The sequence below is a fragment of the Clinocottus analis genome, unplaced genomic scaffold, assembly GCF_023055335.1.
Source record: "Clinocottus analis isolate CAN_PGR_092001 unplaced genomic scaffold, fCliAna1.0.p SCAF_18, whole genome shotgun sequence".
Lineage (NCBI taxonomy): Eukaryota > Metazoa > Chordata > Actinopteri > Perciformes > Cottidae > Clinocottus > Clinocottus analis.
Genome location: NW_027175909.1, coordinates 4,995,310 through 5,007,610, shown reverse-complemented (window position 1 = coordinate 5,007,610; position 12,301 = coordinate 4,995,310). Strand labels below are relative to the sequence as shown.

At 46.6% G+C, this 12,301-nt stretch overlaps 1 protein-coding gene across 1 annotated transcript in view; it reads left to right on the top strand.

Moving 5' to 3' along the window:
• The window catches only part of ahrra (aryl-hydrocarbon receptor repressor a), a 58,161-nt gene that overhangs the window by 32,450 nt on the left and 13,410 nt on the right, over positions 1-12,301 (top strand). Inside the window, exon 4 of the mRNA XM_068581935.1 lies at positions 11,541-11,659. Within this exon, the coding sequence (XP_068438036.1) occupies positions 11,541-11,659 (119 nt within the window). The remainder of the gene's footprint in view (positions 1-11,540; positions 11,660-12,301) is intronic.

Below are 12,301 nucleotides of genomic sequence, written 5' to 3'. Positions count from 1 at the left end.
TGTGTGTGTGTGTGTGCATTCTTAACAGTAAGTGGATCAGGATCTGGAGTGATGTGACAACGTCTCTTAACTGGAACAGGGCCTATTCCTAACAGCATTAAGATTACGGCACAGTCAAATAGTAATCCACCAAAATCACTCTTACTTTTTCAGTATTTTATAATCAATTCAAATGATGTATTAATAATGTGTAATTGTAAATTACCTTCAACTTCTGGCCATTGTTTAGTTTATTCAGCTGGAATGAGATTCCACCAGATTTCACAACAGACCCGTTGACGGAGGAAAAAAAACAGAAACCGAGCCACAATTTACGAAGTCCTTATGCAATAAAAGGGAAGAGGAATGCCTCGCCTCGCGTGAGTCGGTCACAGTGACACAGCAGTGTTTTTGAGCTGCTCATACTTTCCCAAATCAGAGATATTACTGTTATTCCGGAGACATCCTGAAGCCATTGCGGAGGAATTTCTGTGGTCCCGCTCATAAATCAGACTTCAGCTGTGAGCAGAAAATACTGGCGCACAGGCCTGCGTAGTGGGATACGGTGCAGTGCCGCTCCACAAACACATGTTCTGCACTTCTACCTCAGACACATTTGGTTTGAGGTGTCTCCGTCGCGGACTCTCCACCTGGAAATCGCATGCTGTGTTTATGGAGGGAAAAAATATCATCGGCCTTCACATCACTTCAAATCGTCCGTTTAGTTGATGTCCAGTGGAACCGAGCCTCCTTAAAGCTGCATCTCACTCACTACATGTGAGATGTGATTATACGGAAATTGGATGATTTTTAGGAGGAAAGCTGGCCATCGGAGAGAATAGAAGCGATTAAAAAAATATAAATATATATATGTTTGGAAGAAGATGCCACTGCGTGATAAGATACTTGTATTATTATATTAAACAGCCTTGAATTGGGGCATTTAAGTGGGAAGAGACGCTTCACACAAAGCGTCAGCATGGAAACACAACTCGGAGGCTCAGATCTGCGGGAGCGGGCCCCGGTCCAGCGGTGTCGCCCGCAGGTCTCAGCTGTTGGGCGACACAAGAGCCGGAGGGGAAGTTTATGTGCTGCTGGGCCCGAATGGTGGTTTACCAACACACGGTGTAAAGTGAGGTTCATTAGTGCAGGGGCGATAATTGCGTTGGGTAGTTTGAGAAGCGTGCCGCGCTTGGTGTTCAGCAGAACTGGAAGAATTTCTCCTTGAGCCTTTCTGAACCTTGTCCTTTTTCGATCCTCCTGCTCTTTAAACGGAATATTTTGCACAACCAAACGTCCATTCGTCACGCCAGGACTCTGTGCTCGAACCGTTTTTGGTTTTGAGGAGTTGACGGATACATGCACGCGCGTTCCCGTTTGATTACATTTCTATCTCCAGCTCGGAAAACAAATATCAGATGCACATGATCTCATCTTGCATTTCATCCATGGTTTTGTAAGCAGCTGTCTTTATAAGTAACGTAAATCCTAACAAATGAGATTATAAAATAACTGGTTGGTACCTACTATTGACATAAATCTAATTATCCGGCGAACCTTGCCCTGAAACTTTTTCCACATTTATGCCTCGGCATCGCAGCTTTCTACAAAGTTAAAATCAAGTATCCTGCAGCAATCAGAGATTAAAAGAAGTAGGAACATTTAGAAGAGTTATATTTTCCTATAATGGTTTGAATGTTGTTTCAATGCTTGACCAAAATGTATTTCTGAAAAAAGTTTATCTTCCATGAAAATGGCCCAAAACCTAAAGTTATATTCGTAAATTGGACTGACCGCTGCTTCCGACTTTGCTTCCGTGACAAGCAGAGTCCCATCTTTAAGCGCATGAGATCATCTCCGGGGCGAAGCACACAAACAAATACTGTGTCATAAGCTCACGCAGAACCTTTTCACACAACTAAGGACTCACGAAACCACACGAACCATTTTGATTAAAGGGGTATTCGGGCGCTCTGAAGAGACACATTTAAAGACAAAATCGGGTCAAGCTGTGAGTCGAGCTTCAAAACGCTCAATCCTACATTTCCCATGATGAAGTTGAAGTGAATCTTTTTTCGAGACCTCAACTTCTCAACGTCCGTCCAAATCCGCTCCTCCGGTTTGTCACGCAGGTTACGTTTTGTTGTAAAACTCGCGCTGATACAACCCCAGTGATGTCGTCGCTGTGACATCATCAGGTTTTCTTCTGGACAAAGCTCCTGCAGAAGTAGTTGTTTTACAGGTTGAGCAGCGGCTTGAACGTTCCCTCGAAAGGGCGTGTTGGGCTTCAGTCGGCAGCCCTGCGTGCAAAGTGAGAAAAATTATCTTCCGATTCAGAGCGACAGCCTGTTTGGGGAGGGCCGACAAGTCGGTGTTTGTTTACCCTCAGAAAATCTTGTCAGTTGGTTGGGAATTAAACACAACATACATAAATACACTCGCAGCATCACGCCAACACCAGATGCCAGGAAGTACAGTGGCGACTGAGTGGCATCCACAGAAAAGCCCCGCCATGCGTGACTCTCCTGACTTTGCCTCTTTTAGCAAGCTTGCGTGATCCCACCATCAGTCCCATCATGCCCCCCCCCCCCCCTCCTCCCTCTATATCCTGCCCTCAAACACCCACACACACACACAACCACACGTATATCGCCTGCTGCACAGGGGGGTATATGTCCTCTCCCTCCCATGAGCCAAATGAAGTGATCGGAGCAAACACTGTTAGTATAAACAGGCTTGGATTAGTGTTGTGGTGACATGCAAGGGGCACAGATGGGAGAATGTGAAGTGGACAGTCACGATATGTCCAGACCTGATAAAGGATATCTCGCCGGGCTCACCTCGGCTATTTTCAACTGTGCTCCCAGAGCTCACGTCTGCGTTTTTTGTTTGCTTGAAAAGCTGATGCTTTTGTTTACGTGAAGCGGCCAGTAGCTAGTTCAGGTTGATATGTCTTGCTGTACGTGGTTGTAAATCTGTTTCTGCCTATTTTTATTTTTTTCTGAATCCTTAAAATTGTCTTCTCACAGGCAACATTGTGTGTGATGTTTTGATACCTCCCGGATGTTTCTGCGATCTAATACCCTGCAACGCAGGAACGAGGTGTTAGGAGACACATAATCAGACGACTGTTACGGTCAGCGTGTTGCTTAAAGAGTTAACTTCGTCAGAGGCCAAATTGTTGTGTGGTATTGTTGGTGAGAGACGCACCAGACGGGCCACTCACGTTAACGTCAAGCGGACGGGTGAAGGAAGATCAAATCAGGCTGAAACTCTACCAAAAATACTGTCCTTGGATTATTTATTTTTTTTACCAAAAACTATGCTTTTAAGCTTAAATTGAAATGTGGCTGTTTGCATGTGGAGAGAGAGAGAGAGAGAAGGAGAGAAAGATCTTAAATACTACACTATGCTGTTGCTCTAGATTACCTGCCTCACAGATGGCCCTGGTCCACACACACACACGCACACACACACTGACACAGTGGACACGTAACACCTCTGATAGTGTCGACTGACTGACAAGGTAAATGGCTTTCATGCATAAAGCATGGTCGGCATCATGGCTATCACTTGACCCCGGCACACATTAACCGCATCGCATCAATGTAATTACACGTCGGTGGGCCTTCCTGTGTGCTGGTGCGCGGGTGCGTGTCATTTTCGGTGCGGGTTCTGTAAGCGACACACTGCTCACACTTGTACTGTATCTCACAACACATCTTTTAACTTGTTGTTCCCCTTTGAAAGAAAACCACGTATCGCCAAATTGTGCGGTTTTGATTCGTGTCACGGAAGGATTACTCTCCTTTTTATGGGTTGAGAAACTTCCCCTTCCTCTCAGACAAAATGAAGCATTTAAAATCCCATTGGATTAGTTCACATGCATTGTCACACAGCTTAAAAAAACAATGTTTATTCTTTTCTGGGACAGTGACATTTTGCTCCCGCAGAGTTTCAGCAAAGTACCATAAAAGTACTTTTATATTATTTTCTTTCCGCCCTGCTATTGAACTCGGTACAACTCTTCTCATTAGTGCATTATGTCAGCCACTGTCCTCACGTTTCCTCCACTAGAACGATGCCTCTCTTGAGTGCAAGCCCCACAAATGAGCACAACTTGTTGCTGTCGTAAAAAGTGCTCCGCGGTTAGCATTCGTTTAGCATTGCGTGCTGCAGCAGCATTAGCGTAGTTTCCCTCCCATATGCATTCAGCCCGAGGGACCATCTGTCCGTTATTATTTGCCTCAATGGGCTGAAACTGCGCCATAATCTTTTTAACAGATTACCTTCGTGTTACGGAGTGGCTGCATGGATGTTTAAAAAAATGAAAGAAATGCTAACAGGATCAAAAATTAAATCTTGAAAGGCGTGGCTCTTCAGAAAACCTGTTGATCGTTCCGTTGTGACCGCAAAGCAAGCGATGATTGCTTTTGACCGGCCAGCAGGGAGGAGGATACAACAGGGATAATCTGAGGCCTGTTGTTCTCCTTTCCCCCTGTTATTGTGAATAGTGCCAGTGACACTAGTTGGCACGCAACGCAGGGAACCAGCGGCGCTGCAGACTGTAACCTTCGCTCTGCTCTCCGTCTTTCTTTTGCCCTCCTCCCCTCTCCTGCAGGAATGCAGACTGAAATAGAGGGGTAGAGACCTAATAATTATTCCCTGAGCTGTTGTTCAGAGTTCCCTTTTTCAAGATGAAGAAGCAGAGGCACTGGTGCTTTTTTTTTTCTTGAATGAAAAGGACAGACCGAGGGAAATGAGCTATATAATAAAGCCTTTACGGTTGTTTATTCTTTACATTGGAAGCCAGCGACTTTGTTCCGGTGTAGATTTTGATAAAGTAGACTTTTTGGACCAAGGCCTGGACCTAAATAGCTAAACTTATGAGGAACCCCCCCAAAAAACTTTACTCTTTCACCCCCTCTGCAATTCCAATCATATTTAACTAATTTAAAAACACTTTGAATCCACCTTTCATGGCACATCTGGTTCCCATGCTCCTCGCGCGTTTATGAAGCACGAGAGGTTTTCGTTTTCAAATGCGTCGCTAATTAAACTCCAAATCAGCGAGATGAGCGTCACAGCAACCAGCAAAACGTTCACATAAACCTCATCGCGTTCATCTCGAGCCCTTGAATCTCAGCCCGCTCGTGAAAATGGAGATTGTCTGCGAGCACGGAAATAGAAAGGCTCGTGCTTTATTGTGGCCAGGTGGGGTTCCTGAATGCAAATTTTATTAACCGCTAGCTTCTTGAGAGAGCAACCAGCCACAGCCGTCCTCATCAGAACAGGAATCCAAGGAAAAGCTATTTATAGAGTAACCGCGTCAACACACGCATGCATGCATGCATGCAGGAGCCGGTGCCTCTTACAGTGATGCATCTCAGATCTGCACACATGACACAGAGATACCATTATTTTGTCACATTCCTGCTTGCGAAATGTATCAGTTATTCATCTGCAGTTGGCCAACCAGAAGAAGAAAAAACAACGTACTTTACCAAGGATGTAAAAATAAATGTGTTTTGCGTTTTGAGCTTCGGCTTCGATCGAAAGTGCGTCAACAGTTTTCCCACTAAAGCCTCAGTGTACCACGGACACTGAGGTCCCCCAGAGGGAAATTCTTTATATCTCTATTTGAACGAGCCAATCAGAGGAAGTTTGTGATAAATATAGACGCATAGGGGAGTGGACAGCAGGCCTAACAATGGAGTCCCCCCCCCTCACCCCCCTCCCCCGTTTGTCTCCCGCAGAATATACTTCCACCGCCTGTGTTTGTTTTCTGCAACTGCGAACTTGTACATGTGATCGTACACGTGTGTTGTCATTGGGCCTCCAGGCAAAGTTACTGCTCGGATATGTGTGTGACTCACGAGGGAGTCCGTATCCTGAGTTCACCCCCGCCGAGCAGACTGAAGGCCAGGGTCGAGGTTTGTGCCGGTGGAACGTGTCAGATCCCCGGCAAACGGCCGGGAAACTGTGGCGTCTCGTTGTCTTCAATTAGAAAATACACTGTTGCGCTCATTTGGGTACAGTCAAATTAAAAAGCTTTCCTGCATAACTGGCTCATCTCACGCAACACATGCCTGAATGCAGCCTGTGAGAGTGTGTGTGTGTGTGTGTGTGTGTGTGTGTGTGTGTGTGTGTGTGTGTGTGTGTGTGTGTGTGTGTGTGTGTGTGTGTGTAAGTGGGGAACACATCGTTTCACGTTGAGCCACATCCTCCCCGGGCCTCCATCCATTTGCATTCTGTTAGTTTTTCTAATTGTCTGTATAAATATTGTACCGCGTTGGCCTTATGTTGCGGTGCATTTTCCCAAATCTTGACAAGGCAAATTTAGGAGTGTTTAGACAACCCTGGTGCTGGCTGCACACTCTTTCAATGGGTTCATCAGAAGGAAAAAAAAAAGTATTTTCTCCGCTGACAAACACCACACTCACATAAAACATGTGGCCCACAATCAGTCATGTTGTCTATTTATAGAAGCAACAGTCCTCCAGTGTGCGTGCACGTGTGTGTTTGTGCGTGTGTGCGTCGAGAGTGTGTGGCGCCAGCTTTATGATTTGCCGTGTCGTCAAGCCACATACAGTAGCAGTGCACACATTTGCCATACTACTCTGTTTTGCCCGAGGGCTCATGAGCGGAGACAGTCCACTCCTGTGGAGCGCGGTGACTTGTGCGTCTGTTAGCCAACCAAAACAGAGAAGTAGAAAACAATTGAGTTTTGCGTCCCAACCTCCAATCCGTGTGATCCCGTTTGCCAGGTCGTAATATAACTTCCCCTTCACTTCGGCGTCGCGGCTACTGTTTGTTCTATTTTTTTATTATTTTTTTTCCTTCCTCAGCTCGGCTCCACATGCGCACTACTTTCAAAAATCACTCACTCAACGATGTGATCTCCTCTGAAAGATGCATATTCGTGATTCCTGCCCGGCCTCCAAGTAAAGTCCTTTTTGTAAATGTGGCTTTGTGAACAAAAGGGAACTGCTTTAAACCCTCGCAGTCCCTCCCTCCAAATGTAATCTTATATGTCACAGTGGAAAACATTCTCATCCAAAACAATATCGGGGAGATTAGAGACCTCAATCCAATATTAATATTGGTATCAAGGGGTGATTGAAATTTTAATGCATACTGTTTATACTTATCCAAGTGGAACGGTGAGGAACCAAGTGGAAAAAGCCGCTGTTTATCTTCACAAAAATATGAAAGTGCCAAAATCTTTCTTTCAGTGAACCTTTTTCTTCTTCTTCTTCTTCTTTCTCTTTGCCACATTGCAAAACCAAGAAGAAGAAAAAAGTAGGAATGGTTAGGGTTGGATTTGGACAGGCCGAGATCCGGACATTTGATCTCTGGTATAATGAAGTATTAGCTTCCATTACAGTGCAGGCTTAACCTTTTTGCGGAGCACCATTGAGCGCTTGCCAGCAGTCATCAATATTTAACAGCTGTTGCTATTATGAAATTCTTTATGGGCTAATGTGGCTCGCCGGCTTGCACGCAAGGCCTTGGCCGGCCGCCAGCCCTCTGTCAGGAGGAGGGGGGGTAGATTGACAGACGGCTCGCTCGCGTGACAACCAGCCCTTGATCAGCCAACTTCTCTCTCTCTCTCTCTCTCTCTCTCTCTCTCTCTCTCTCTCTCTCTCTCTCTCTCTCTCTCTTCCTCTGTGTGTGTGTGTGCTGCTCTCTCTGCTGTGGATTTCCTGTGCCTGCGGAGGGAGAGAGAGAGAGAGACCGAGAAGAAGAGCGCTGAGGGAAGGGGGCGGGAATAGGCAAAGGAAGTGGCTGTAAGCCAACCCGACCTCAACACACACACACACACACACACACACACACACACACACACACACACACACACACACACACACACATATGCGCACACACTGCTCTCTCTACTCACGCAAGCCTTGTGGAAGGGGAGGGACTGCTGTGCAGCGCGGCGTTCGCATGTTCGGGTCCGGAGCTTTTCTTTACAAGCCAAAAAACACAGCGGCGGGTCAGCTGCCGAGAGATGGCTGGCACCCGTGCTGCCGCCAAGCAGGGAGACGGACAGCCCGCATGCAGATGTGGGTGCTGTGGATGTGATTGGGTGTCACTCATATATAAGCAAAACATCAAGCCTCTGACAAAGAAAAATGAAATTACTTTTAACCAGTTGGTGGGGGGAATATCAGATTTTTGGCTAGTAAGTAGCACTATAGCAATATATAAATACATCATGAAGTAAAATGACTGCATCAGAGTTGTCACACAAGTGAAAAAATACGTTGTATACTGTTGGGTAGTTTATTCTACAACTTTTAAGTTCGTCGTATGTTTTGGCTGATATATCCCGGTAACTGTGGCTGTCAAATAAATGTTCAGGACAGTACGTGAGTAAATGTACTTTGTTACTTTCCTCCACGGCTCATTACATACGAGTATAAAGTGAGGAAATGTCTCAAAAAACACACACAAAAAGCAGCAGCAACCACCTGTTTGACTGGATTTGCGTGCAGGCTCGTAGGTCCCAGGTTAAGACCGCGCAGCAGCTGGTGTTGTGTCTCTGAGCGGCCATGTATGAACACCTACCTGCTCCTCGCTGCATATTGCTCTGGATAGCAGCGTGACTTTAAGAATGGAGCCGGAGTATCACCCACCATTCAGTTCAAAATGCATGCTGCTCTTGTACGCACGATTTCTAAAGCGCTCGGAGTCATGCAACACTCCTCAACATAATGTCATGCCATGCCATCTTTTGGATCTAATGCACAGGACCGCATTGAAATATTCATCTCTGCGTTTGCGAGACATTCCTCTGTGTTTGATCTCCATTATCCCCAGAATAAAAGCATGTCGGTGACACTATGGGTCCACAGAGACATCCCCACCCCGTCTCCCCCCGCCCCTCTCTTCCTCTGTCCCCTGCAAAGCTCTCCCTCCTCATCGAGGTTTCTCGGCTGTTATTGGTAGATCGAGAAGAAGTGACCTGAAAGGAGGTGTTGAATGCAGAAGAACAGACCGAAACTTTGCTGCTCCACGTCCTTGTGCCTCACGGACAGACTTACCTCGCCCCCTAGAGGGTGCAGGAAGGACCTGATTGATGTGGACTGTGTCCAAAACCCACACAGACACACACACTCCTGTTTTTCTTACGCGATCCTGCCGTGTCTCTGACAACAGGCAGCAGTGGAAGGTTTGTTTTTCAGGCTCACAGAAGCCCTAGAAGGGATCATTTTGGCACGCGGCAATCTAAAGCAATCGCGCCTAAATTGCAGTCTTTTCTCACTTCGAACACAGTCACTATTTGTAATATCATCATATTTTTTTCATTTCAACAAATCTCAGAAGGTGTCGTCTGAGCCAATTGAAGTCCAGAGACGATTGTGACTTGAGTTGTGCGAAATTGAATCACACTGTCGCTCGGCATCTGGCGGGTGGTCTTAACGTCTCGCGTACTCAGTGGAAGTGGAAAGACAGACCAGGGCCGGCTAAAGGAGCTCGCCGCTTTCGGCCTCACCCCTTGGCAGCATCAACATCCCGCTACTTGTCACTTTTTACTTGACACCCCGTCCTCACACAGAGCACATAAACGCCTCGCCATTACCCACTCTGTTTTCCTTTATAGACCAGGGAGAAAATAGCGGCAAAGAAAAGCAAACCCAAAGACGCGAGCGGGTGATGAATAAAGCCGGTATTGTCGGCAGAGGAAGTGCCTGTGCCGTTAATTAATCATCCCGTGTGTTTGTCTTTCCTGACGCTGCATCCTCTCCAAAAGCTGCCGTAAGAGAGAAAACAAAAATACATGAGGCGTTGAAGGAGGAAAATAAAGAGGCTTATTAGGTCCATTTCCCTCTGCAAGTTTCCACTGGTTGGATGATATTGCGGTGATTGAAGTGAATGGTGTCTGTGAGTGTGTGTGTGTCTGTGTGTGTGTGTCTGTGGTTTTCTGAGTCTGTTTGCTTGTGTGCGTGTTTGCACCTAGCGGAGGTGATGACAAAATACTTAACGTTATTACTGGCATTTATGAGTTTACGAAGCCGCCTGTCAATGCTCTCCACCGCGCTCAACCTGATTTCCATCGCTCGCATCGCGGCCTTTATTTCCACTCAAACACCTGATGTTGCAACCGGAGGGAACGAATGATTAAACATCAAAGAAGTTAATCCAGTCAAAATATATAGACAAGAAGGGGGAGGGAGAAGAAAAAAAACCGGGCGCATTAGCTTTGCGTGCTTCAGACTGGAATTAAGAGAAGAGGAACTCATTCAGAGTCACGAAATCGGTTGTCGATCGCCTGCGATGCCGAGTTGAACAAAGAAAGGGTGGAGAGATGAGGGGGAGGAGGAAGAGGAGGAGGAAGGGGTGGGTCCAAGGGGGGAGGGATGGACAGAAGACAGGAGATGGTAGAAGGTTAAAGGGGGAGGAATGGTTGCCGTAATGGGGTTATTCGTTGGGGGTGGGGACAATACGAAGCATCGGAAGATGCATACATACATACTTAGATAGTTTTTCGTAATGAGGCTATGGCGTGCGTGTGAGTGTGTCGCGTGACTAATCTGTGCCCGCTACAATGAGTGACGGAGCGAAGGGCTGATCTCTTGGAGTGAGCCACATGCCCACTGACAGCACGCCCATAAGAGAAACACGCAAACATGCCCCCTACACGCAACGCACACGTCACGATGCACATGTGACATTTCTGCACGCCACGGCCGCGTATAGGCTAATTGCGTGTGTACACACTCTGGCATGGTGGTAGGTAGTAGGCCTTTTACTCCGCAGCGGAGAGATCGTAGCCTGTGTCTAAGTGGCTGATGGAGCGTGACTCACTTGTGATATTTTTATAACGTGAGTAGATGTTTTTACCGTCTTCTGAATACCGGAGCAGAGGAGCGATGAGCGTTTCTAAAGAATAGAGAACGTATTTCACACATTTCAGTTCAAGTAAGTCTATTTCGAAACCCCACCAGACGTCCCGAAAGCACTCAATGCTGCACTCCACCTCAAGCTGTGCGTGTGCGTGTGGCTGTGTCGTGTGAGAAGAATCCCGTAAAGTCATGAAATCCTCCGCTGTATTGCCTCGTTAGACGGCCCCCGCCACACAGACTGATATCTGGTGATCGCGCGGTGCGAAACGGAGACTGATACAGTTAATGTGTCGGCCACATGTCTGCGTGCCGGTCCAACTCTTTCACTGCCGCATCACGCGGGCTTTTTTTTTTTTGTGTGGAGAATTTAGAAGCTTTCGAAAATGTAATCATTGTCGGTTTTGTCCTGTTATTTTCCTGTGCTGACATGGAAAGTGGAAGAGTTTGGCCTGTGTGAGGTGTGCCTGATTTTATTTCCCAGACCTTGAACGCAGCGAACATGAGCACATAACCCTGCATGTATGAGGTTCATGTAATTAAGGACCGGTTATGATTTACACGTTCTGTTTGTGGCTGCTCCTTTCATATCCACAGCATTTTTATTTTTTTACATCCTTAACCCAATGGGTTGCTTTCAGTTTTTGTTGTTTTAACATAAATACGCCCCTCGTTCCAGACAATTTACCTTTTCCTTTGTCTTTTTCACAGTGGGCCACGACAAGCCCCCCAGGAAGCACAGTATCAGCACAACATCCTCAAACCCTGAACCCAGGAAAGAGAGCCTTCCACTGGGCACCACAGTCAATGAAAGCAGCCTCCTCCTGGAGGTAAGGACCCACATGACTGTTGTCTGCCATGTGGAGTAACTGTGTGAACAGAAAGTGTTATGTGTGTGTTTGTGTGCCTTCCTCTGTGTTTTTTAATAATATCACTTTCCACTAAGCTGCTTTCAAACCGGTGCCTTTTCGGTTGCGCCCGCGATGAAAATAGTCTCGAGCTTGCATTCACATCAGTCAGGAGAGCATTTGTGTTTGAGTGCGAGTGAGTGAGTGAGTTGGAGAGCGAGGTGGGTCTTTCTTTTGTGTGTGCATGCGTGTGTGCCCTTCGCCCTTTGCCCTGACCTCCTTTGCAGAGCTGTGGTGTTGCGTGACATACGGGTGAGACAGGAGTGTCAGAGCTGATGAAGGAGGTGGGGACTCACACATGCTGGCGGCTTTAGCAGGCAGTCAAGTGTGTGTGTGTGTATGTGTGTGTGTGTGTGTGTGTGTGTGTGCTTCTCTGTCTGGATGCATGTAGTCGTGTGTGAAAGTGAGCAGAAGAGAGTGAGAAAAACACACCGAGCCTGTCAACATTAATCAGAGCAAATAGGAGATTTTTTTTTTTGTCAGTTGACCTCAGACCTTTAATTAGACAGAATATGATTATCATACAAGCATATATTTCAGGGTATGACACATCATGTCTTGTTT